This window comes from Grampus griseus, assembly GCF_964374135.1.
Source record: "Grampus griseus genome assembly, chromosome: 13".
NCBI lineage: Eukaryota > Metazoa > Chordata > Mammalia > Artiodactyla > Delphinidae > Grampus > Grampus griseus.
Window position 1 is genome coordinate 40,191,851 of NC_139007.1, and position 27,324 is coordinate 40,219,174.

At 42.4% G+C, this 27,324-nt stretch overlaps 1 protein-coding gene across 1 annotated transcript in view; it reads right to left on the reverse strand.

The window, feature by feature from the left end:
- METTL24 (methyltransferase like 24) overlaps positions 1-27,324 on the reverse strand; it is a gene marked incomplete at its 5' end in the record, with an annotated part of 111,162 nt that overhangs the window by 67,123 nt on the left and 16,715 nt on the right. The window contains 2 exons of the mRNA XM_082668892.1: positions 2,008-2,147; positions 9,630-9,728. Coding sequence (XP_082525018.1) covers positions 2,008-2,147; positions 9,630-9,728 — 239 coding nt within the window. The remainder of the gene's footprint in view (positions 1-2,007; positions 2,148-9,629; positions 9,729-27,324) is intronic.

Here is a 27,324-nt window from a genome sequence, read left to right on the forward strand (position 1 = left end):
GCCTAAATGCTTGCACCTCAGGACCACCACTTCTTCCCTCAGCATCAATTGAGGTGTTGTCAGTTGGCTATTTACCTGCCCCTGAAGCAAGCAATTCACCTGAGAAGATTCTCAATCCTGAGTAACAGGACAATCAACATAAACATCCACAATCCAAAGCATCCTTTTTTAGGACATAAGAAATATTTTCTTTAGTTTCCAGTTTTCAATTAAGCATTGTTAGGTTTTAAATCAAATGTTGGCACTTAAAATCTATTCACTTCTTTTCCCAGTGGAATTCAACTGCTCCTATCTGCTCTTTACAAAGTTGATTTTGAATAGTGAACATTTAAATGAAAATAAGAAACTACCTTTTTACATGTAATAATCTGAAATCTCACAGCAGAACCACTTCATCTAATGGCTCTGAAGTATAAGGAAAGCAAAAAGGAACGTGAAAAATTTCCCCCAAAACAGCTTTCACAGTTTTGTTTTACACAGTTGTATGCTTTAAATGAAATTATTCCGGGGTGTAAAATATTAACCAAAACATAAAGGCAGTTTGGAGCAAGAAAACAGGACCAAGCTGAGATCTCTAATTTGCATGTAGTACTGTGCAATTATTTTTATGACCTATTTTCATACATTGTTAATATGATATAAAATAAACTTTCGACTCTCACAAGTTCCCATTCTTTATACAATCTTGCATCATAGCTGGTGGGTTCCCAGAAAAAGAGCTCTGTTCTAATCAACTGGCTAAGCAACTCATTTCCTAATCTTCAGGCTCCTAGTTTAAACCATGGCAGAACCAGCTTCCCTCTTTAGTCTTCTTGCCTCAAGCAATCTTTATGTAGCAAATATATATTTAGTGCCTACCGTGTACCACGCTCCACTGATAATATACCATGGCTCTTCATTTAACCCACAGAAGAATGTGTCCATTATCCTGAAACTTATTTCAAACTTGTTGTTTTTGCTTTTGTTTTAATCCACAATGACTCTAAGAATTCTTGTTTGGTGAAGTTTGACAACGCTCGTGATCCTCCGTGCGTTAGCACCTTTTGGTGGGTCTTCACAGCACCCAAAAATCAGCTCTGAACCCTTATCATTTAGGATTCTGGGTGGCAGCTGTCACTCATGAGCCTGAATGTAAATCATAGAGGAGATGAAACCTATCGGTGAGGAACAAGCAGAGGACACTTGTGAGGGTCCCCAGTATTTTGTAAAGGACTCCAGGGATCTTGCCTGAGAACCTAACCACACAGCTTCTAGAGTCGATGCAACAGAGTATTCCAAACAAAAATAACCCTCTCCTACCTTTTTTTTGAGACACATATAATTTGAAAATTCTCGGGACTGTTTATATGAATACTGATGCGTTTCGTATATTTTTTATATAATCTCATTATTTTATATTCACCCTTTTACAAAAAGCTCTCTATATCTATGCGTACATTTAGGTCATTTTCAGCCTGAATAACTGAATATCAATAACTTCCCACAGTTTTGACAAAATCTCATTATTTTCATAGGAGTTCCCTCTTCTTTCTTTTTACAGTGTAAAAGTACACACAGATTTACCATTGGCATTGAACATAAAATAAACATAAAACATAAAAATCCAACAGTGGCCATTTGTCTTGGGTCACTCATCATAACTGAGCATAAAATTTCTAACATACTCACTGTTCCTTTTTTTTCTAGGTGCATTCTTAATACTTTTCTGTTTCTAGTAAGAATGCTCTAATTCTAGCTGAGAATCATCGGCTTCACCAAGAGGATCATCATCATGCTGAAAATGGAAGTTGTCAACTTACTACCAACAGAATGGGAGAGAAAGTGGCCCTGGCCACTGGTGCTCTGCAAGTGCCCACAGTTACATAACAGAGAGATGAGTCTGAAATGATGGCAGGAGAAGAAGCATAGCACCCGTTATACCCTGCAACCATTCATAATTTGTGTTGCTGAAAAAGCGTTGGCTGCCTGCAGGAGCGTTTTTTGTTTTCTGCTGTAAAATGTACTTACCCTAAAGAATAGAGGCGGCACTGCTTGTTGCGAATTTGATGACCTAAGCCAAACCTGTCATCAAGACAGACAGACCAGGGCTTTTTTGAAGGGCTGGAGTCAGTAGCCAGGCTGTCTGTGCTCACGTGATCACACGCAATCTGTAAGGATTGGAAATCAATGTGAATAATTTAAAGCACCGGGTGATAGATGGTAGGTAGAGATTTAACTGCTTTCCCAGTCCCTGAAAACCGTAACGGGAGAGTTATGTCCTTCTCCACTGATAACTACTCCCCTCCCCAGGGAATTACAAGACTGCTGTAAAATGTTTGGAGGAATTCCAAATACTAGATTATAAGTAACCTCGTGGAGACTAGAGGCAGGTTTGAAGGGAAGTTAAGAACTGCTATAGCCTTGTGCATGGAGTATACAGGGGAGAACAAATCAGGAGCAAGGAAGGCAGGGAGGAAAAGTCAGGAAAGCTCTACAGAGGTATGTCAGTCTTGGAGGAGGAACAGAAGTTGACTAAGAGGCTGAGACCAAGAAGGGCATTCCAGACATGGAGAACAGTGCTCCCAAACCACAGAGGTCTGTTACCCACAGCATTCCTATTAGAAATTGTGAGATATGACCAAGAGCATAGATCTTTGAAGGATACAAGATTATCTACTCTTTATCTCAGGCAGATACGGTCGGGCCACCATGGTCTGACCAAGCACGTGTTAACCAAGGTAAACAGCATGGGGTCAAGTGAGACTAATGCATAGTTCCTACTAACAAAACAGTACTCTCTGGGTTACACTGGTCCACTGAAATTCCTCCTGGGGGGAAAGGGCAAGAGCCCCAGCCAGGAAGGAGGTTTTCCAGAGCTAGCCAAAGCAACTCTCTTAACTCATCCATCAAAATTAGATAAGAAAACCAAAAGGAACATGTATCTAAGTCAAGTGGAAGGAAGCCAGTCTCTAATTTCAAATGCACATTAAGTAAACATACTTAGTGAGGAATTCTGACTTGTGTTGGAGGCTGGCACTGTGTGCACAACTGAGGCTGTTGGAACCAAAGAAAACAAGTTCTGTGGCCAAGGTATTTATCTTACTGAGCAACAGTATTTCCGCCTAATCCCTCAAAACTCTCACAGTCGTCATGATGCTCCATGAATCATGCAGCAGCTTTTGCTGTCACATCACAGACAACAGACCACTCCAGATGCAAAGGATGTTTTGAGGTTCATTGCTTTAATGCATTAGAAAACATAACAGGACAATTTTCTTCTTAAGAAGGTACTCCAGACTTGCCCAATCCTTTTATTTAACTGATTTTCCAAAATGTTAATCTGAAAAGAGCATATTACATGGAGCCAGCATCTCCCTTATTCTTGCTGTAATCTAGGGCTGGCCTGGCAAAATTATCCTGGCACTATCTATCAGTGACTGAGAGAGAGCCTTCTGCTAGAATCTGGACATTTTATAGGAAAGCTTAAAAAGTGAAATCCTAAATATTTATCTGTTCTTTTCTTTTGATGAAATAAAAACTGACATTTTAAGGCAAGAAAAATTTAAACATGAAATTTTATAACCCACCACACGCCTTGTATGTGCAGACATCTTTGGTGAACTTTATGTACAATGCAAATACATCTTTCCCCTTAAAGATAAGAGACTGGTGCAGAACAGACTGGGTCAGATGACCTGGGGAGATACTGGGCCTCAACTAATGGAAATTCTTAGCTTAAATACTTACTTAGGACCTTATTAATGTTACTAGCTGTATTACTTGCAGTCTGCCTATTTTGCAAGATAACTGTTTCTTGTAGTACTACCATATGTGTGATGGAGCCTTCAATAAAATTAATGATGATTAGATGACTTGAAACAACTAACCAAATATATAGTCCTGTAAGATCAAAGATTGTAATAGTGTAACTTTGGACATGAGAAGCAACAAGAGCAAGCATTTCCTAGACCATAACAGACTAGAAAGACAGATGGTCCAGAGGCTTTTGACTATACTTAACAGGGCCAAGTCCAGTAATAGCACATTAAGTAGCCTATCAATGCAATCCTTGACTGACCTGGGAATGAGCATTCCTAGTGCCCTGAGACAAATTGATCATGAAATGCCTCCCAAACCTTGGTCAGAATTAAGACCAAAAGGGAGGGGATTGTAGAATAAAGAATGTTGCCCACCACCTAGTTCTACAAGAATCTCATTAGCCACTGCAGTCACTGACCTACAGTACACCCTGAAAGGAATTCAGGGCAAAAATCAGGATGAGACATTCTGTGCTCTGGAAAAACTGGCAGAATAGGCCTTCAGATAGTTAGACATTTTCAGGGGAAAATGTATGAATCCTGTTTCTTGCATCTGCCCATACTTAGAAAAGCACTATAACTATTAACTAAGATACCTGTTCCTTGCTATTAATAGTAACTTTCTACCAAGATGTGTTATTGATTGCACGGACCCCTTTGTCAAAATCATGTATCTACTAACCTCCCCCCAACCTCCTCAGAACAGTCCTCAGAGCTGAGAGACCATCTCCCAGGTAATAATCCTCAGTTTGGCCTGAATAAAATTTTCCATTTCTTTCTCAGATTCACTATTGATTAATTTTTGTCAACATCCTCAACCCAGTATCTTGCTCTCAATACTTCTCTATCCACAACCATGGTTTAAAGAAAAAAGTGATAATAGAAAATGGAATTGAATCTTCTCTCAAGCAACTAGTACAGAACACACTTATTAACTGGATCCATCAACATGTTAATTTGTATAATTCATTTCCTACGATTCTCCCACAAATAAATGGAAATTATGCCTCTGCCTGCCCACTTCTTGCCTCCACTCACCCACCCAAAGGAGAAGCTGCTAATCTAATTAGTCAAAGCTCAATGTTCATCTGGCTGGTTTTCACTAGTAGGTAGATTATGATGCCTTCAACCTTCACTGGAACTTGGTTCCACGCCCTGGCTCCTGCAGGCAGTTAGTTAAGCCCAGGCAGTTTGGTGGGCCCCAAAGACGTGCCTGGATCTAGTAAGACTGAACCTTTTGTTCTAGGGCAGCTTCCTGGGGGTATTTTTATTAAAGTGGTATGATGATTTATTTATTTATTAAAATGGTATGATGATTTGCTATTGTTTCTTTGTATGTACTCTCCCTAAGAGCCTCCAAAAGACAGATCAGGAGACTGACATTCGCAGGTACTTGTTCATAGAACCCTCCCAACACCATTTAAACCTAACTCTAGCCTCTCCCACTGCGTTTCTCAAGGTGTGGCCCACCTACATTCTGATGGATGTGGGAGTACTTAAAAATGCAAATTCTTGAGTCCCACTCCATTCTATAAAATCAGAATCTTTGAGGCCGATGCACGTGAACATGCATTTTAATAAGCTCCCCCAGGTGATTGTTACGCAGGTGGTCCTGTGAGTTTCCTGGCAGCCTTTTGTAAAGTCCCACTGAAATGTTCCAGCCTGGCCTCACCTGTGCCTTAGCAAATTAAGGGAAGAGGCTACACTTGGGCCAGAGCTTTCAACTGAAAACAGCAGCCTCTCCAACCTCACCCCTAGCAAAGGGCCAGAGAGGCGGCCCCTACAATTAGCCAGAGGCCCCCAAGAGTCCGCTAAGTCAAGATAGAGGGCTTTGAGGTTCAGCTGCTCCTCCACTGAACCTTGAGGAGTGGGGTTTTATTCTACTAAAGTTAACACTTTAAGCATTTCTTCTTCTTCCACAGACTTCATCTTGCACAGATATCCCTACTGGAAAAACATTCTTTTCCATTCAATCTCTGCTAATGTTCCCCTTTCCTCTCCTAGCTCAAAAATAGAACACAGAAGTTTTTCCATTTTAACCATTTATTAACCATCTCATTAATATACATTAGCTTTTGAAAACAACTAGGAGTAAGGACTCAGTAAAATTCAGCTCCTAAAAATTAATTAAATATTGATTTTTCAAACTTTCTTGTTAAGATTTATGGCCAGGGCTTCAATGAACTCTCTTGTGAGCAAAATCAGCGAAGGCAGTAACTCCTAGCTAAGTTCTAACTTAGGGAATTATGGTTTTTTTTCTCCCTCTCTCTAATTCCCCTTGTAATTTTAGCCATATAAACAGAATTAAGCCTGGACAAAGGAAAATAGACTCCAGGAAAAAGTGTTTTCTGAAATGCTTTTTAGTTATTTAACTTGAAGGGATCTAATTTATTTTCATTTCATTTTGTATCCCAAAAGCCTGAACAGCATTTCTGCCAACCCATGAGTAGAATCTGGCAAAGGGAGGCCTTAAATTTTGGGGACTTGGCAAGAATTACTTCAATAATCAAACTGTATGTTAATGAAATACATTATTTTGAAAGGTAAAATATCAAGGGAAGAGTTGTATTTTTGTTGCTTTTATCCTGGTTTGTGTGTGTGTGTGCATGTGTGTAGCAGTAAATATAATAGAAACTTCTTGTAAAACAGTTTGTAAGATTTGTAAAATCTGAATCTCTAGGTCCATAGGTTCTTATGTCATTCTCACAATCAGTTAGATGGGTAGATGATTAGATAGACAGACAGACTGACTTTAAAACGTATTTTTTCTTTTTAAAACAGCAACTGTTGCTTAGATTAATTTCATACTGCAAGCCATGCTTCCTGAAGGCATATGGTTCGGGGGTTGCCATAAAAAGCTGGATCTGGAGCCTTCCTTTAGAACAGAGCACTGGGTTTATGATTTAACTGTTTCTTGTTAGCAGCAGTGTATCGTCTACTCCAGAACTCAGAGATGTAACCATGGCCTTTCACATTAGAAAACAATACCTAGTAAAACTGAGCTTGATGTTATGCCCACTCTACCCAAATACCTTGCTCTGTGCTTCTGTTCCCAAGCTCCTTTGGCCTGGGGAAGTTTACCCACCCCATCTGTCCACCCTGTTAGAGAACACACAGCTCTCTTGCATCCTAGCCATTCATCACTGTGGGCCGGGGGTGGGGGGGCAGTATTTAATTCAGGTTTGACATCCCAGCCAGTGCCTAGCACAGCGTCATACACAGAGCAGGTACTCAACAAATGCCTGCTGAATTGAGGAATGAATAAATCAACTGATAAAACATATCAAATGCTAGGACTTGCTGTACAAGCTTGAACACGGATTTGAGGGAAATATATATATATATATATATATATATATATAAAAGCAGTGTAAGAGGATGGAGGTGGAATTTGCTTAAATACCTACAGAGGGTTTTTTTTTCTCTTGCCCATTATGACTCACTACTGCTAACTGTGAAAATTTTAGGTAATAGTGACTCTAATATTCTGCCAGCTTTGCAGGCTTTCATTGTCAAGATGAGTTCTAAATGAGGCATAAGCTCCCAAAGCAGCCGAAAACTCTGCATTACATAGAGAGGGGGAGGGAGCACTGGTCAGTAGGATTCTGATTAAACCAGTTAGTGTCATCTCTGAAGAGCTCCCACCTGCTGGTCTAGTGACTCGGAAGCACACAAAAGCACAGGACTTTAACTGGGTAAAATGACCTCTGATTGCAAAGCAATTGTGAGGTCTGGAACTTTATCTTGTTCTTTCTAGAGGATGAAAAAGTCTTCTAGCGAGCTTTAACAAGCAACTCTCTATTATTATACTCATCAAGCTGAATAATAATTATATGTCCATTTATCTACCTTCCCGACTAGTTTGTTAGCCACTTGAGGGCAGAAACTGTATTCCCAAGGCCTATGCTCCTGGCACATAGTAGGTGCTCAGTAATACTTGGTTAATAACAATTCTACACTAGTCTTAACAAAGTACAGGCTCACGGAGCTGGGAGGAACCTTAGAAATAATTTGATACAATCTCTTCGTTTTCAAGATCAGAACAGCCAGAGCCAAACAAGCAAAATAACTTGCCCAGGGTCACAACATTGAACTACATCACAGGATGCTTTTTTTAAAGAATTTTTTCCCTCTCAGCCCATAACTCATGGGAAAACTCCAAGAGGGGCTTGAAACAACACTTTCATGCCTCAAGAGCTTCTTCTAAGTTAACATGCCTTTTATAAGTTACAGAACATTAACCTAAAATACATATAAAATAGAATTTAGAGGCTTTCATGTGGTCAATTTATACTGGGGGGTGAAGCTCACAATTCTCAAATTCAACTCATAAATTTAACACCTCTCATTTTTCTCTAGGGCTTTTAAGGGCTTCTTATAGTCATAGTTAAGAGATCCAGCTTCTTATTCTTCGTGTAAAACCAAACTATAAAATTAAAATTTCAGTATTTTAATTGTCTGTGAGTCCACCAAATTAATTTGCAGCAGCAAAATAAGATGAAATTATGTAAAGCACAGGGACCAATTTATCATCCCATCACTCATGATGAATTCAACAAGCTTTTACTTCCATGTCTAGGTGACAAATATTAAAATTCCTGGTTGTCTGACTGCATCATATGAGAAATGGGACTTTCTTTTACCCCTAAACTAGCCTTCTAAAATTCCAGAAATATATGCTCTCCCATGGATGAAAAACGGGCTTGGCCGCCAGTGAGGTTTGGAAGGGGAAGTGGGTTGCCAAGAGCGAGTGGGCCAAAGGGAGATCAAAAGACCCAGGGACCCAGGGACCCCCAGTGCCATACCAGCTCCATAGTGCAGCCTCCTCAGCTGCAGCTTCACAGGCAGTCTGAGTTTCTAATTTACTAGCACCTCTCAGTTCAGAGCGAAGTTTCCCTCGGGCCTTGATTTTCTTTTCCGTCTCTCTTTCCTCAAGATCAGGCTACTTGAGAATGGAACCTCCTGATTAATGTGTCAAGAGCCATAGACTCTCCTTAAGGGAGGGTCTCTGCCTGCTCGGGTCGCCCGGGCAGGAGCTGCCACAATGTGTTAAGTCACTAATGAAGGCCAGTGCTCAGTAATGATTTAAAGTGCCTTAAGAACAGAGAGTCTTCGGATTCAGTAGCTTCTCTTCCTGCTGCCTGCAAAGCCTCCTTTACTCTCTGGCCTAACGCATCCCTGTCTGCCAAGCTTCTGTGGCAGAAAAGCGAAAAGGCAGACTTCTCCAAATACAAAATGGAATTTGAACCTCCAGATGATGGTTTTGGTTTGTGACACACTGGACTGCCTACTCATGGGCACGAATCTGTCGCTTCACATGGTTTTCCAAAACAATTTTCTAAAGTGGATCTTTAAAACACATCGGGATGAATCATTAAAACATCTCAGGGTGACGATACTCCTGGAAGGGATAAGATGCCGAAGCAGATGGAAGGCATCTATTATATGCCTCTAAGTGAGTGAATATATTTAAGCAGCTAGGCATCAGAAACTCTATCAAGTCCCTATCAGGAGGCACTGAGAAACTCCCCAGCCTTCTTTAAAAGGGAGTAATTAGTGGGACTTCCCTGGTGGTCCAATGGTTAAGAATCCGCCTTCCAATGCAGGGGACTCGGGTCCAACCCCTGGTTGGGGAACTAAGATCCCACATGCCATGGGGCAACTAAGCCCGTGCGCCACAACTACAGAGCCCATGCACCACAACTAGAGAGAAGCCTGTGCACCGCAACTAAGACCCGACGCAGCCAAAAATAAATAAATAAATAAAAATTTTAAGGGGGCAATTAGCGTCTTTTACAGAGTCTCCATACCCACTTGTGCCTGAAACACAACCTGAATGGTGCTGATGTATCTCAGGAACCTCAAGGCTTCTTCATCCAGGGACCGAGCAGGGCCTGCCCAAGGCTGGAGGTCTATATGCCACCGGGGACCCTGTAAGGAGAAAACATAGGTCAGTGTGTAAGGTATCAGGAGCTTGGGATGGGGGTGGGCAGGATGCAGAGCATCAGGGAGGCAAGACTACTAGCCGCCTGCAAAACAAACACGGCTGCACTTTGCGGCAGGGAGTTGGTTCGGAGCTGCTATAGGTAAGGCCACATCAATCACAGGGAGACAAATGAGGCCTGAGAAAGCCCGGCTACCAGATTAAGCAAGAGACTGCAAAAGCTAGAGGGGATGTCTGTTTCGAGCTTCTGATCAAAGGCAAACTCCACTCGACCCCGTCAGGCTCTCTCAGCTGCGGCTTTGTATTACCCGGAGCCGCTCCCCGTTGTGGAGAAAACCTCCCCTGCCTACTATGGTTTCCAAGGCTTAGAGCTTCAGAAATAGGTGCCTCCTAGGGGCCAGTTTTGTTGTCATGGTCCCATAATGCCTGAATCCTCAGGGCGCTTGGGCACCTTCCCCCCGAGCAAGCGGGGGGCGGCACCCAGAGTTCTAGACCTCAGTGCACCTGTCATCTGGACCATGCACCTGCCAACAGTCCCTGGAGCTGGCACTACCACGGCTGGCAAGGGTGGCCTTCTAGCACTGTGAGACAACCTCCAGCTTTCAGCTGAGGACATGAGGAGCTCCCAGGAGCAGGGGGATCAGAACCCTAAGCCCCCTTTTACAGCAAGGGTAGAATGGATGAAGGGTTGGAGGAAAGTAGTGGTGATCTAGAAGAATAAAAAATGGGGACCCCTCCAATCAAAAGGAAGCACTAGTCATAAAATCCTTGCTAGAGCTCAAGTTCCCCGCCTACAGCTGTCACCACCTGGAAACCTCTGGAGGCTCACTGTGATCCCAAAGGCAGAGTACTGCCCAGAGTGTATGATGCGGAAGGGCAGGGGCCTGGGCAGGGAGAAGCCCCAGCAGCTGGCAGGGTGAACATCTAGCGTCAGGAAAGACTCTGGGGGTCTGCGCACAGGGGTTCCTGCAGAGTGGTTAAGATGGGCCCCTAAACCCCATTTTAAGGTGAGGAAAGGGGCAGGGGAGGGTTCTGGGGACAATATAAAGGGACTGTTCATGTACACACATTGTTCTCCAGTCAGGTATTGCAATGGTCTGAACGTCTGTCTCCCACCCCAAATTCCTATGTTGAAATCCTAATGCCCAGTGTGATGATGTTAGGGGGTAGGACTTTGGGGAGGTGCTCATGTCATGAGGGTGGAGCCTTCATGAATGGAATTAGTGCTGTTTTAAAAGAGACTCCTCATAGCTCCCTAGGCCCTAACACCATGTGAGGACACAGAGAGAAGTCAGCCATCTGCAGCCCAGAAGAGGGCCCTCACCAGAACCCAACCACGCTGGCACACCAATCTTGAACGTCCAGCCTCCAGAACTGTGAGCAATAAATTTCTGTTGTTTGTAAGCCAGCCAGTCTGTGGTATTTTGTTATGGCAGCCAGAATAGCCTAAGACAGGTATTATGGCAAGAACAGTCTGTCACCCACAAAGAAATATCGAAACAGGCTAGCCCTGAGGCACTTTAGTACATTTATGGTTTTTTTGCCCCTAAATGGGGTGGCCTAGGTTACTTGAGGTTAAACGGAAAGCAAGGAAGAGCGGGGGGCAAGCAGGTTAGTCAGTGTGGAGCCAAGTGTGTGAGCTTGGGGAAGAAGAGTACACTCTGGCACGAGGGTCAGAGATAAATGCAGACACTGTAAGTGGTAAGGCGTTATTCCAGGTTAGGCATTATGAGACTCATATCACTGCACCAAGTCCCGAGAACCCACAGTCTTATTGGCTAGTCAGGTCTGCACTGCCTTACGGTGGCGGAGACCCCTGCAGTCCTCTGGACTGAAAAAACCCTCACTGATTTCCCACAGGCTGTCTTTTCCTCAGGAATCCTTAAGGCAGGGACAGTTTCATGGGCACGCAACCTGCACAGTCTTAGAAGGGCTTGTGCTCGGCTCAGTGCTGACACCCTTAATAATTTTTTAACAAGAGCCTCCACATTCTTATTCTGTGCTGAGCCCTGCAAATTATGTAGTCAGTCTGCCCTGAGGGGCACCTTTTTTTGGGAAACAGGCTTTTCGTATAGCTGTTCCTGTTCTGTGAAGGTTGAGTAGGCAAAGAGACTCCAGTCAGAGAGCCTGAGAACATTAAGTAATGTATCTTCCCAGTTAATGGCTCCCACCCCCTATTTCTTTGTTCCTTCTCTAAATTAGCTGTTGACTAGCATTCAGTCAAACAATACTTATTGAGCATCAGCCACTCTGTGCCAGGCACTGGTCGGCACACGTGGGAACAACACCTGGAGGCTCCTGGGAGGTGCTCACAGTCTGGTGGGGGAGACAGATACATACAAGATAAGTTTGACAGGGAAATGCTGAAACGTTAGGGAAAGTCATTCTTTCTGGGAAATTACTTAATTATGAAATCATAAATTATAGACACACTTTAGTACAAACACCTCTTAGTTTTGCTTGGTCACACTCCTTTTGCGTCTAATGACAAAGAGTGTCTTCCCAGGTTGCCGCTGCTGTCAGCACAGCAACACAATGCTGCATGCAAGCTTGTCCAGCCCTGGGGTTTAAAACTCCCCACATGATTGTCGTGGAACCCTGACAAGTACCCTGGCACCTGGCCCAAGAGCGTCTTGATGAAAATGATAAAGTTCCCACATTATGGTTTTCCTCTAAATCAGGGATCTGTAAACTTTTTCTGTAAGAGGTCAAACAGCAAATATTTTAGGCTTTGCAGGCCATACAGTTTCTGTTGCAATTCCTCATCGCCTGTTGTAGCTCAAAGACAGTAAGTAAACAAATGGTCAGGACTGTGTTCCAATAAAACTCCATTTACAAAAACAGCCAGCAGGCTGGATTAGGCCTGCAAGGCTGTAGTTTGCTGACCCCTGCTCTACTTGATTCTCATTTGGTTGTAGACCAGCCTAGAGGAGAGTGTTTACTTGAAATAATGCAAGAGACACAGATTATGATATCTAGGTTACAAACAACTTTGTCATCTGGGTGACTGGGGAAATATCGGCCAGGTCCCAGCAGGATACAGTGGGAAGAATTTAATAGAGAGACTATTTATAATACGAAGGTGTAGGCAGAGTTTAGGAAACAAATAAGGAGTAATGCAATACCTGTGGCTGGTAGCACCAGGGAGCCCTTACAAACCCTGAGCCTGAAGGAGCAAGGAGGGGGAGGAATCTGTGGAACCCAGAGAGGGAAACTGCACGGAGAAGGTGTTGCATAGAAGAACACAGCCAATCCCATCACATCCAGCCCTATTACATACCCACCCTAACTGTCAAATCGAAGGGGAAGTTAGAGAAGAGGGAGGCTGTGGTGGGCCCACAGGTCAGCCTAGGGGGTGCAGAGCAGGAGGAGCAGGATGGAGAGTGGCTCTAGACAGGCAAGTGGAAGGCCTCCTGCACAGCATCTCTGGAAAGAGGCACTGAGACTTGACCAGGGAGTCATTCATTCATTCAGTGGCCATTTGTGCCTCGTGCCAGGCTCTGGGTTACAATTTAATATAGGACAGAGCTGTGTACACCAATAAATGCAATGAAGTTCTGCAAGAGCTTTGACTGAAATCTCTACAGGGCACAACGGGGTCACGGAGAGAAGTGCCCAAGTACCACTCCAAAATAAATGCTAGAGAATCCAAATGTAGATTATAGGAAGCAGTCTCCAACGTGGGAAGTCCAAAACTCTCATTAAGGAGACAACTTAAAAACAGTAGAAGCACTTAACCTGGGCTAACACACGAAAGGAATGTCACAGATCAATAACAGTGAATCCATACGTGACTCAACATGACAAAACTATATAATTATCTTAAGAATCCACAAGCAGTATCCATCTTGCTACCTGATATTTCTCAGTTTCACTGAGCATTGACCACGACAAAGCTAAACGCGACAGCTGGAATGGTGAATAACGTAAGTTGAGGGGCCTCAGGTGGGGATATAATAGAAATACACAGCAGACAGATGCCCTCAGAAGTGCTCTGGCTTAATGCTTTGGTTGAGCTGTTTAAAAAACATTTCACATAAAGTAATGTTCTCATCGGCATCAGTGTGACAGCAGTTTGTGATTATTTCCCCAAGGAAAGCACTAGCTTTTATCATCTCTTTCAATTATCACTTGTCTTGATTCTCTAGTGCACACATCAATATTTGCCCTTCAAAGATCCCACAAACAGAATTCTCTGAGCACCTTAAAATACCCATGGTTGGTGTTTACTAGTACAAGGCAAAAAAACCCATCTTTTTCTTTTAAAAAGATTTTTATCATTATGATTTTACCCTCAAACAGTTCTCTAAAATGCCAGCGTCCACTATTAGCCATGTGGTCCAAATATCAAGTGGCCAGGGCAAGGCTACCCCCCTCACTCCCAGGAGGTGGGAAGGTAGATTCCCAGTCCCTTCTGTCACCCCCACTTCCTCTTCAGGTGGGTAAAGGAGCAGCTTAAGCAGAAGGTGGTGGAGGTACAGTCACTGGGGTCATTGGGGGCTGGTCTGTCTGTCCCTGGCAGGCTGGAGCTGAAACGTCAAATGGAGCATACACAATGCGTTGCCACAGAGAAGCGGCCAGGCTCCTGAGCCCCTGCAGGGGCGGTGGGCAGGGGCGGGGGGCGTTGTCCAATTCCTTTGCAATCTGTGGTCCGGCCCCTACCTAAACCACCAGGCCAGTCGTTCAAAGGAGCCCCTCCCACAACAAAGACAGCCATCCCAGAAAAGGCAGGGTCCCAGGTTTCTGAGGAAAGGCAGCAGCCCCCACCCCTTTTCGTCTGTGAAGGATTCATCCTGCACTTCCTCCAGGAAACATGCGTTGCAAAGTGAACTGGTTTCTAACGAGGGGAAATGTTTTGATTATACAGAAAAAAATTCCAAAAATTAACACTAAGCAAAGGATTCTATACACAACTAACTCATGTTGTTTGGGGGTTATTTTGCAGACATCTGAGCATCTCTTCCCAAAGGGTAAAAAGTGATCGCTGAGTCAGCCCAAGTTGGTGCAGAGATGATGGATCTGGCTCTAAAGACCGCAGCAAGCACAGCCGTGCGGCTTCCACATATTTTTATAATTTATGACTTCAGCATCAAATTTGTTTCTTGAAAAAAGAAAATGATTCTTTCAAGCCAGAGAAACTGAATTCCAAGATTTTACTAATAAAAGATAATGCAAAAAATAAAGCAATCTTTTAAAATACTCTTTTGCCTACCAGCCTATATGTATGCATATAATAGAAATATATTAACTCAAGACCACAAGCCCCAAGCAAAACTGGTTGCATTAAAAAATATGTATATACATATGTACATATATATATACACACACATATAAAAGCAGAGCCACCCATGACCTGAAAAGAGAATCATCGATTCTGCCTTGTGCAAAAGCTTTCTTTGCCTTGAAATTTGGAACAGCAGCTTCCTTCTTCAGAGGCCGTTTTCCCCACACCCATGAATGACCTCATGCAGGCCACACAGAAATTGTCCAATTAGCAACAGTTCCACCATCAGTTGTACAAGCAAGTTTTGTACATGCATGTTTTTTACTTTCTTTTAAAATAAGAACCAAAGAAGAAGTCTAATGGTCCCACTCCTCTGTGTTTCAATGCTACAGTTCTTTGGGGATGAAATTGTATGATAAGTGATTTAAATAATCAGTTTCTTTATTGTGATGGATAATTGGTAGAGTGTCTGGGATATTTTTACGATGTTTCAATACTCTCAAATGCGCATTCCCACAGCTACTAAGCTCTTGAATGGTTTTAGAACCAGCAATTTTCTGCTGGGAGAGACGGCTAACAATTGATTTTCTGTGCTGTGGTTGTGCCTGTGGAAAAGAACAAGGTTGTGAGTCCTTGACTCAAACTAAACAATACGCTGAGCCTGTGTGATGAGTTGATTTTGGGAAGCCTAAGCTTTCTAGAAAAAAAAAAAAAAACTCAAAACAAGCAAAATCTATTTATTTGGCAATTCTGCTGCAATTCTGTGCTAATTAAGAACATCTGTCAGTAGGCAGGAAACAATGATTGAAGGAAATTGTTTGCTCCTTTTTAGAAGGAGAAGGGGGGCTGTGGGAGTTGTTGGGGGAGGCGGAGGCACAAAATGGTACCTGGGCAGAGCATGAATCTAGGTAAGCACCACCACTGTCTTTCTGGAATGCCCTGAGATAACCATAGTTTCTAGGACTTCGCTTGAGTGGGATTAGGGGCTCCCAGAGTCTGTGGGTGGCAGCTCACATGTCTCTCCCCACCAGTCTCATGTAACAGGACTTTCTCTCAGAATCAGTCCTGCTTTGGAAAGAGCAGGGGTCAGTTACACACTTTATGGTAACATTTAAAATTCAGGTACCCCATGCAAAAATTTCATTAAAAAAATTATCTCAGTTTCAGTTCTGGGTAACATGGATAAGCACGCCCGCACCCTGTGTCTGGCACTGAATACGGCAATAAAACCTGGACAGAATGCAGAGGGCAGCCATCTGAGGAATCTGAAAAGTAAATACTGGCAGGCAGATTGAAGGCCAGAACTCAAAAGTACCAGGAACCAGCAGTGAGGTCACCACTGTTTTTCTCCTGGTATCCCCCTCAAGCCCCAACTCAGGCAGCCGCACACTGGATGTGGACATCATTGCAGACCGAGAGCTCCAGGAGAAGCCCTCAAGGGCTCAAGGAGGGAAGGGGTCTCCTAATGCTCAGAGAAAGCAGGGGGCTTCCCCATTTCCCTCTCTCCTTGCATTTCTTTTCCTTCATTCTAGCATCCCAACTCCCAGGCAATCCCACTGCAGTGGTGGAAGCCACAGCAGGAGTCCGCAAGCACCTAAAACTCTGAGGAAAGGGAAGTTTCTTCTCTGATCTGAGGTTGTGGCCCCAAACCCTGCTGAGTATTTTCTCTCTTCTCGGGCAGCTTGGCCTTGGACGTGGACATAGTCATGGGAAGGGTGCCATAAAACACAAGCAGAGCAAAGAGTAACTAAAGTCTAGCCTTTCCAGCCAGAGGTGCAGAAATGCAGGGAGGTAGATAATACGGTCAACCCTCGGTATCTGTGGATGCGGAACACTGGGGATACTGAGGGCCGAACGTACTATGCCATTGTATAAGAGACTTGAGCATCCACAGATTTTGGTATCAGTGCACGTGCTAAAAACAATCCCCTCCCCACCCCAGATACCTAGATACTTGCATCTGCACGTGCATCTGAACCATTAGCGTATCAAAAACTTTGAGAACCAAGCTAACAGACAGACTTCCACCAGGTGCCAGACTGGCCCCTGGTGTCATGCATGTGGGACAGATCTGAAGAACACTGCAAAGATTTTGAAAACAGAACTGATACTGAAACCATAATCCATAGAAGGCTGGCTGGAACTTAAGACCTGAACCCAACCAGGCCAAGTGCCTGTAGAAACAAATATATGGACATTATCTATAGTATTTAAACATGACTCAAGAGTCTCATGATATTACATACAAAATACCCAGGATATAACCCCAAACTACTCAGCATATGAAGAATCAGGAAAATCCCAATTGGTGTGGGGAAAAGACAATCAACATATGCCAATGACATGACACAGATACTGGAATTATTTGACAAAAACTTAAAAGCAACTATTACAGAAATACTCCAAGAAGTAATAGTGTACACTCTTGAAACCAACAGAAACATAGAAAGTCTCAGCAAAGAAATAGGATATATAAAGAGCCAAATGGACATTTCAGACCTGAAAAATACAATAAACAGATGGACTCAATAGCAGAATGAATATAACACAAAAAAGAGTCAGTGAACTTGAAGATAGATCAATAGAGAGTATCCAATCTGAACAACAGAGAGAAAACATTATTTGAAAAAGAAATGAGGGCTTCCCTGGTGGCACAGTGGTTAAGAATCCGCCTGCCAACGCAGGGGACACGGGTTCGAGCCCTGGTCCGGGAAGATGCCACACCACAACTAAGCCCATGCGCCACAACTACTGAGCCTGTGCTCTAGAGCCCACGCACCACAACTCCTGAAGCCCGTGCGCCTACAGCCCATGCTCCACAACAAAAGAAGACACCGCAATGAGAAGCCTGCGCACCACAAGGAAGAGTAGCCCCCGCTCACCACAACTAGAGAAAGCCCGCACGCAGCAATGAAGACCCAATGCAGCCAAAAACAAAATAAATAAATAAATTTATTTTTTAAAAAAATGAAAAGAGCCTCAGGGACCTGTGGACAATATCAAGAGATCTAACACTCAGTTACTGGAATCCAAGAGGAGGAAGAGAAAGAATGCAGTGCAGAAAAAAATATTTAAAGGTATAATGGCTAAAAGATTCTCATATTTGACATCAGACATAAACCTAAAGATTCAAGAAGCTCAGCAATCCCCTAACAGAAAGACACAAAGAAATCTATGCCCATACACATCTTAATCAAACTGCTGAAAACTAAAGACACTGACAACAACAAAAAGCTCAGTCTCTTTAATCTTGTGATAGACTTAATAGTGGGCCAGGGTCCAAATGGCTAGATGGGAAAGGCAGAGCCAGCTGAGCTCAAAAGGGCTTCTTACCCTGAGGTCCCCTCCCTGTCAAGGCCCAGTCCCACCTCCCCAAGTCCATCTGCTAAATGTCTTTGGCAGCAGAAAGCACACATACTGAAACCCAAATCCAGAGCACATTGTGAATCCCTTCCCCATCAATCTGCCGCCTCTGCAACATTACACAGAGCGTAGGCTGGGAAGCAAGGGAACCAGAAATCAAGTCAACTCTGACAAGAAAAAATGCACTATCATTCAAGCAGATAACTTTTAGGAAGAAATTTTTTAAATAAAATAAAAAATAAAACGACAAGGAGGAATAAATGCTCAGCTCTGGATTTATTCTCTAAGTTATCCTGGTAAGTTGGAAAGAAATGCCAAACTAATTTGAGTTGGGTTTTGTTCTTAAACTGACATCTTTAAATTCACTGTGTTTTCTGTGTGTGGCAAAACAGTTCAAGTCTGGGTGAGATTGAAACACACAAAGGGATGGTGAAGAGAATAAAATATATAATGTATTTTAGGTTTTTATCATTGACAACAGAAAGAGAAGCCAAATTCCTGGAGTAGATCCAGTGAAATGCAGAGGTTTTCATTCATTTTCATGATATAGAAACTATATAACATCTGCATACACAGTAGGCACTCAAATGTCAAATCATGGGTCTCACTAGGGTTACACATCAACCATGAAAGGAAGGGAGGAGTTTCATTTGTCTTATGAAAGTAAGATTATACAAGATTGTTTGCCTAAGAAAGCAAAAAGGAATGTAGAAACAGCACTTATCACATTTTTAAGGATTCTCTCTCTCTCTCTCTCTCTGGCACACACACACCCCTCCACATACATGCACACTGTATTCAAAACATATAAGTTACCCAGACTTGGGACTCAGAATCTTAGAAGCTTAACATCATCTGAATCAACATCAATCTGTTATGAGGTCATGGATTTACTTCAGTTTGAAAACTCCAGCCAGTTAGTATCCCCCAAGTTATTTACCAGTTCCCAAAACATGACCCTCTCAAAATGGAAGGTCTGCAGGACCCCTATAAACCCATTTCAAGGATTCTTTTTTTTTCTTTTTAACATCTTTATTGGAGTACAATTGCTTTACAATGGTGTGTTATTTCAAGGATTCTTGAATCCTGAGAAGCTGCCAAAGCCAAAGGAGACATGGAGTTAGCAGAGGGCAGGGAGGACAGGAAAACCACCAGGAGGGAGGGAGAGGAATAGAGAAGGGAAACAAGAAAGTGGGGGGCATGAGAGGAAAAGGGGTTGCTCCCCCAATGCCTGCTCAGCAATCTCCATCCTCCCCACAAGTTCACCTGGGACCCAGGGTTGTACAATAAGTGGTACCCAGGACTCTTTGGTGGCTCTCATGAGCCACATGAGTCCTCAAACCTCATGCCAAACCACAAGTCCCCCCCATGGGTTCCCTCAGTGTGATCCTGAGGCTGCCAGTCACGTCCATGCAGATGCCTCCCTAGCCTCTCAACCTCCGAACCTCTAAAGAGGCTCTGTGGCACAATGTTGAGCAGAAAGCCTGTCAGTGGCAAGGCTCAGTGCTGCTGAGCAGTTTCACAGGGAAAGTGTTTCAGTTCTACAGTCTAAACAAGACATGATTTTTATTACCAAAAAGAATTAAAATGCGTCATCCAGCATCACCAAGTGCAGGGAGATGGGGATCATGGCAAAAAGAATGCATCCCAGAGGCCACATCTGAGATGCAGAGCTGCAGCATCCAATAGCCACCCCGCAGGCTGACAGGGGGAACAGCAGCTGCATGTGGCACAATGCATAGATGGGACACAAAGCCATCCCTGGAAATCAACCAGACACACTGGATGATGCTTGGGTAGCCTCCTTTGAAAAAGGACGTAGCAAGCAAGACAAGGTGCTCTGCCGTGAGTAGGACAGCCGAGGGTGGGTGGGACAGAAAGAGGAAAATGGGGTTCAGGACCCCAGAAAAACCACACACCACGGTTCAAGGGTATCATCAGTTTCCTGATGAGGCTGTCATATCCCACTGACTATAAGCCATCGGTTGCACACAACTATTTATGTATGTATATGTGTACGTGTGTATGTATGCATATATGTGTTTCTCAGTTTTAAGTGTCTGTTCATTCATTATTAACTGTCACCTTTATATTGTCCATATATACTGTCCATATTGCCACTCTGTGGCCCTTTTGATTATGATATAGTATCTGGTAGCCTAAGTGAATCCTACTGACAATTAGAGATAAGACTCTGGTTCTGGGACATTCCTCACATGATTCTATATTTATAGAACATTTTTCTGTCTGAGTGCACTGTAAGTTATAGTGTCTGACAAGTAGAAGCAGCCCAATAAATGTTTTTTTTTCATCTGTGGGAGGCTGCCAGCAGTGTAAAACAAGGCAGAGAGAGAGCTGGCTGGACAACTCTGGAACCAAAAGTACTTTAAGCTTCAAACCTAAATGGAAGCTTATCATTAACTGGCCCTTTTCAGGAACACGAAGAATTGCTGAAGGAAGCAGACCTTTTCGGAGGTCAATTATTACCGGGTTTGTAACTCTCTGAACTGAGAGTTCTTTGGTGAAAGAGAAAGGGACTCTCAAAGGTTAGAAGTGAAGCTGCCAAAGTGTCATCTGACCTTGGCCCAGTCCCCTTTCCCCATTTCAAACTGGAAATAACAAGAGTAAAGGGGACAGATTGTGAAAATAAATACAGCAGATCTAAACTGATGAAAAATGTTGACCGTATTTCTTAATTGTATGAGAAAGGAGCACTAACACTCCTTGCATTAAAGAAAAACAAGCAAACTTCCATCCACAGGAAGAGCTTTAAAAATAAACAAGTTATAGAATTCAGAAGACAGAAACTATTTCTAGCCTTAAATTTTATTTGTTTCATACTAATAGAGAATCACTGTATTCTAAAAGACCTAAAGAGTGATCTAGACCAACTCCTTTATATTATAATTGAAGAAAATGAAGCTTAGAGACGTGAAGTGACATACAAGTCACATAGGTAGGAGGAGGAGGGCTGTGACTTGGACCCATACCTCTAGGCTGCTAGTCCCATCGTTGCTCTGCTACATCATGCTGCCTTCATCCCAGGTCCAAGAGTTTTATCTTCCCCATATCTAGTTTTACTGTTAAGACAGACATTTTGGGCTTCCCTGGTGGCGCAGTGGTTGAGAGTCCGCCTGCTGATGCAGGGGACACGGGTTCGTGCCCCGGTCCAGGAAGATCCCACATGCCATGGAGCAGCTGGGCCCGTGAGCCATGGCCGCTGAGCCTGCGCGTCCGGAGCCTGTGCTCCGCAACGGGAGAGGCCACAACAGTGAGAGGCCCGCGTACCGCAAAAAAAAAAGATAGACATTTTACGCCCAAGAGCAACTTAGAAGGGATTCCCAGGTGAAAACCACAATGGCTGTCTTGCACTTACACACTCATTGATGCAAGGGGTAACAAACTTATGAAATTCTTCATCCATAAGATGTAGAATATACTAAAAAATTCACCAGTGGCTCTGAAAATGTCATGGACGATGAATCCTCAGTGAGTTAAAAAGGAGGATTAGAAAAGATTCAGGCCTCTCTGATGAATGGCAATGGTATATCTTAGTTGAGGCAAGGGCATCTTGAGTCCCTGAATGACAGCAAGAAGGTGAGATCTTGCCTCTCACCTCCCTCCCCAACCCACACTGGGAATATAGCATGAGTGATAAATATTTCTTCTTTTAACCTACTGAAATTTTGATGATGTTTGTTACTGCAGTATTACCTAGCCTATTCTGACTGATACAGGTCCCTAAAAGGCACTGGGTAAAAGATGGTTATCATTATTATAAATGCATCCCCACAGAACCTTCCCAATGCCATGCCGTCAAGGACTGAATGGTAGGCTAGAATGGATGATTGGTCTTATGGAGATTCTCCCATAAGAAAAAAAAGGAAGTGTAACCAATGACAATTCATTGCCAAGACAAGACTCAGGGAAGTTAGGAAGTGCTCAGATAAAGACCATAAGGACACTGATTACAAAACAGATCCTACTCTCTGGTCTGTTTCCTAAAAGCATCTTGCCCCTAACATGCCAGGCCAGGCCTTTTCCCTCCTACCCAGAATTCTCTCCCTTATTCCCTAGTCAGTTCAAATTCCACTTATTCTTCTGGATCCAGTTTTAGTCCCACATACTTCCCCCAAATTTCCTAATCACTCAAGCCTCTACTATACACAAAATAAACTATGCAAAGCTGGATCTTCAGCAACTATTGCTTGTACTTCTCATTTATACTAAATCAGATGTTTGCTATAATTTGTTTCAAGTGTGTCAATCTTGTTTCTCAAACCAGACTACAAGCCTTGTGAGGACACCATGTGTTTTATTTCTTTTGCAGTCCCCCAGAGATATTATTCCAAGGGACATTTTTACATTGATTTAAATGCCAGGGAGGAAAGAACATGATAGCATTCTTAGGATTAAGGACAATTTTTTTATTACTTTTGAAGAAAGTAGGGAAATTCACTAGCTGGGCTCTATAGTAATATCTTAATCTAGCTAAATATAAATACTATTTATTGAGGTGGAAATAAATTATTATCAACCTTAAATGTCTTTGATTCAAATTAAAATAAAAACAGAGATGACAAGTTTAGCAGGAATTCTGACAGAAACTTTAAGAAAGCATTGTTGAAAAAAAAGAAAGCAAGCATTGTTGAGAATTTAAGCCATTTCATTCAAAATTAACATTTGTTTTGGTACATATGTACAATGGAATATTACTCAGCCATAAAAAGAATGAGATAATGCCATTTGCAGCAACATGGATGGACCTAGAGATTATCATACTAAGTGAAATAAGTCAGACAAAGACAAATTATATGATATCACTTATATGTGGACTCTAAAAAAACTGATACAAATGAACTTACTTATGAAACAGAAATAGAGTCACAGATGTAGAAAACAAACTTATGGTTAACAGGGGGTAAGGCGGGGAGGGATAAATTGGGAGATTGGGATTGATATATACACGCTACTATATATAAAATAGATAAATAGGGCTTCCGTGGTGGCGCAGTGGTTGAGAGTCCGTCTGCCGATGCAGGGGACGCGGGTTCGTGCCCCGGTCCGGGAAGATCCCACATGCTGCGGAGCAGCTAGGCCCATGAGCCATGGCCGCTGAGCCTGTGCGTCCGGAGCCTGTGCTCCGCAACGGGAGAGGCCACAGCAGTGAGAGGCCCACGTACCACAAAAAAATAAAATAAAATAGATAACTAATAAGGACCTGCTCTGTAGCACAGGGAATTCTACTCGATACTCGGTAATGGCCTATATGGGAAAAGAATCTAAAAAAGAGCGGATATATGTATATGTATACATGATTCACGTTGCTTCACGTTGCTGTACACCTGGAACTAACACAACATTATAAATCAGCTATACTCCAATAAAAATTTTAAAAAATATTCAGAGATCCTGCAGATTAAGGGGAGGCTCCTGATGTCGTGGGTTAAAGAAGTAATTTTTAATCTCTGGAGACTTCGGTTCAAACCTCACTGAATCCACAAGAGAAAACAGGTTTTGTGACCTCAGTCCATCCCGCAATTTGTCACCATCCAGCAGAAGCAAAATCCTTCCTGAAAGCCATTAATCAAAGAAAGTGGAGTCATCAGAGCTTAGGATTTATGGGATGTGGGGAAGCTAAGAGGCTACAGGTGACACTATCAGCCTAGTTAGAAATGGGATCTAGGACACAGGCTCAAAGGTGGATAAAGGTACAGATGATAACATTGCCTATACTTTCACTTCCCCCTCCTCCACCTCTGGCAACCATCCATCTACATTGTATCTCTGGAGCTTTACCCATTCTGGACATTTCACATAAATGGAATCATACAATGTAAAAAAAAAAAAATTCTGTTAAATCAAAAGAAAAAATTTAGAGATTCTGAAGGTAAAAAAAATTAACAATTGTTTTGATAGAAGGGTAAGCTGGGACAAAGTGAGAGAGTGGCACTGACATATATACACTACCAAATGTGAAATAGCTAGCTAGTGGGAAGCAGCCGCATAGCACAGGGAGATCAGCTCGGTGCTTTGTGACCACCTAGAGGGGTGGGATAGGGAGAGTGGGAAGGAGACGCAAGAGGGAGAGGATATAAAAAAATTTTTTTTAATTAACATTTGTTTTGATAGATTAAAAGGTTAATTAATATTTATATACTGGTTATAAAATTTAAGTTAAATCTGTACATCTTCTATATCTTGAAATCAGTTAGCTTTTATCCAAATCTATTTGTTAACAAGAGCACAGAGCTTTTCTATAAAATTGAACGTTTTTTTCATAATTCTAAAGATTGTTGGCATGTAACCTTGAAACTATAAATATTTGTTATTGTAAATTTTGTTAAATGCAGAAAAATTAAATGCTCAGGTAAAGGTGAAAACTATGTTTGCCATGGGAGGTTGATTCCACAGAGCCTTGTAGAGATTGACCTTCTGCTCATAACTGCCCCGATCTAGTTCTAATCATTCAATCTGTACAACAATGCTGTGTAGATCCTTTTTTTAAATTAATTAATTTATTTATTTATTTTTGGCTGCGTTGGGTCTTTGTTGCTGAGGGTGGGCTTTCTCTAGTTGCGGCGAGAGGGGGCTACTCTTTGTTGTCAGTATTTACTCTACCTGTGTACTCCTGCTGCTACCAGTTTAGTCATATTTTTACCAGGAGTCATTTGATTTGTTCCCAAACCAGTTTATATCAGTTGTACAAGTTACTGAAATTATATAATTTAATTAAAATTTAGGTAAAATGATGAAATTGTGCACAGAAAGAAAACGGGTTCTCTTTTCTATAAAAACCAAGTCGAGAAAAGCTAGGTGCTCTTTTTAAATACTGTTGCGGGTTAGGCATGGGTGAAGTAACTGTAAAAGAGAATAACAAAATCACTAAAATCTAGAGATGTTCGGCACTCAGATTGCTTCACAAGTGTCAAATTCTTGCTCTACTTTAAAGAAACCAAAACTGAAAATGGTGGGTTATGCAGTTCATGGGTTTTTGCAAGAGACCAGAACTCCAGCAGGGGCTCATACTCAGAACAAAAGACTGGCAAAAGAATGCACTTGCATATGTTTTAAGTTAAAATAGGCTGTGTGTATACTTTTGGGGATTCTCTATTTTAACCACCTTCTATGTAACTAACCAATTACTGTGAACTGGTGACTATGGATATGGGCCCACTTGCTAATTATATCGTTTTAGAGATTCCATAAGTGCATAGTTAGAGAGTGCAACGTTACCAATTAGCTTAGATGCTGGACTAACGATGGTGAATAGCTAGAGAAATATAAACATAAAGCAGGACTGTAAACAAGGCAGAAGACTGGAAGAGATGACCCATAACATAATAAACATAAGCTTCTCAAGAGGCTATGAATTTTTCTGCCTTAAAAATTTTTTTTAGCATTCAATATTTTAACAGCATGGAACATGCACTTATTTACAAATGAAAAAACATAAAAATCAATACCAGGGAGGAACCATTGGCTGCTATTCTGAAAACAAAACCTGGCTCTTCTTCAAGGTGTAGCCTGAGACCCCGGAGAGCAGAAGAGGCCATCAGTAGGATTGGTAATACCTCTCAGCACCATATCTCAACACCAGGCCTCACCTGGGCTGGTCCCGACTCTACAGGCTGTTAACCAGGACTCCGAGTTCCACCTTCTGAGGAAGCTCAGCCCAGCCAGCAGTGAGATGATTCCAGCAGACAAAAGCCCATCACACGGGGGCACCCCTCAGTTAGAGACGAACACTAGTTATTGAAACATTTATCCCAACTTTAGGAATCAACCGTCCCAACCATAATGGAACCTGTCTTAACCCACCACTCACACCTCCCTCAGGGAGGAGGTCTGGGGTATGGGAGGCTGAGGCATTTGTATTCTGAAAACGCCATGAATGATTCTGATCCACTCTCAAAAGAAGAATTTTTGTGAGGCCCATGAACCCCCTGAAATCAACTGTAAACAAATGTGTATGCAAACAGATGTTCAGTATTCTGGAACGCTTATCCATAGCTTTCATCTAATTGTTTTCATCAAATTTTCATAACTCAAAAATTGTGAAGACTCATTGTTCTGAACTTGATTCTAGTCTTCACCTCACTAGTTGTCTACACAATCCTGAGGAAATCTGAGAAGCTGAAGACAAGCATTCCCTGTACAGAGCCTTCCTGTTATATTTCTCTTTTTTGCTCTAATTTTTTTTCCTCCAAACTCCAATCTGTTCCTATTTCTTCACTTCTATTTTTAAATTGAAAATTTTTGGCTTCAAAATAACTATAATCTAAGAACTCCTCCAATAAAAGACACAGAAAATTAAATTTCCAATTTCCCTTACTCCACTTCTCCCACTCTTTTTTTTTTTTTTTTTTTTTTTTGCGGTACGCAGGCCTCTCACTGTTGTGGCCTCTCCCGTTGTGGAGCACAGGCTCCAGACGCGCAGGCTCAGTAGCCATGGCTCACGGGCCTAGCCGCTCCGCGGCATGTGGGATCTTCCTGGACCGGGCACGAACCCCTGTCCCCTGCATCAGCAGGCGGACTCTCAACCACTGCGCCACCAGGGAAGTCCTCTCCCACTCTTGTATGGTTTTGTTACTGAAACTTTTTTTAAAACCTTAAGAGAACTTTTGCTCTGTTTTTCCTATTAGGTTAATGACTTGACCAAACATATGTGCCTTTATTTTAATTATCAGCATCCTGGCTTGCCTATATTTTTAAAATAACAAATTATACATAGAGATAGTACTCATAACAAGGAAGGATACAATGTTGTATGTGTTAAACAGGCTCCGATCTGTGCTGGTGGTTTGCTTTTATAAGTAAGAACATTCTCTGTCCAGGAGGAAGGCCTAGGCACTCAGATTTTCCAAAACAATTCTCTGTATCCAGGGTACCCAAAGAAATTCAAGCACTTCAGTTTCAAAACTCAGTTTCAAAACTCAGGAGCTGTCTGCTCCTGACTGAGGTTAATGTCCTCTAAGTGCACATTAGTTAAATAA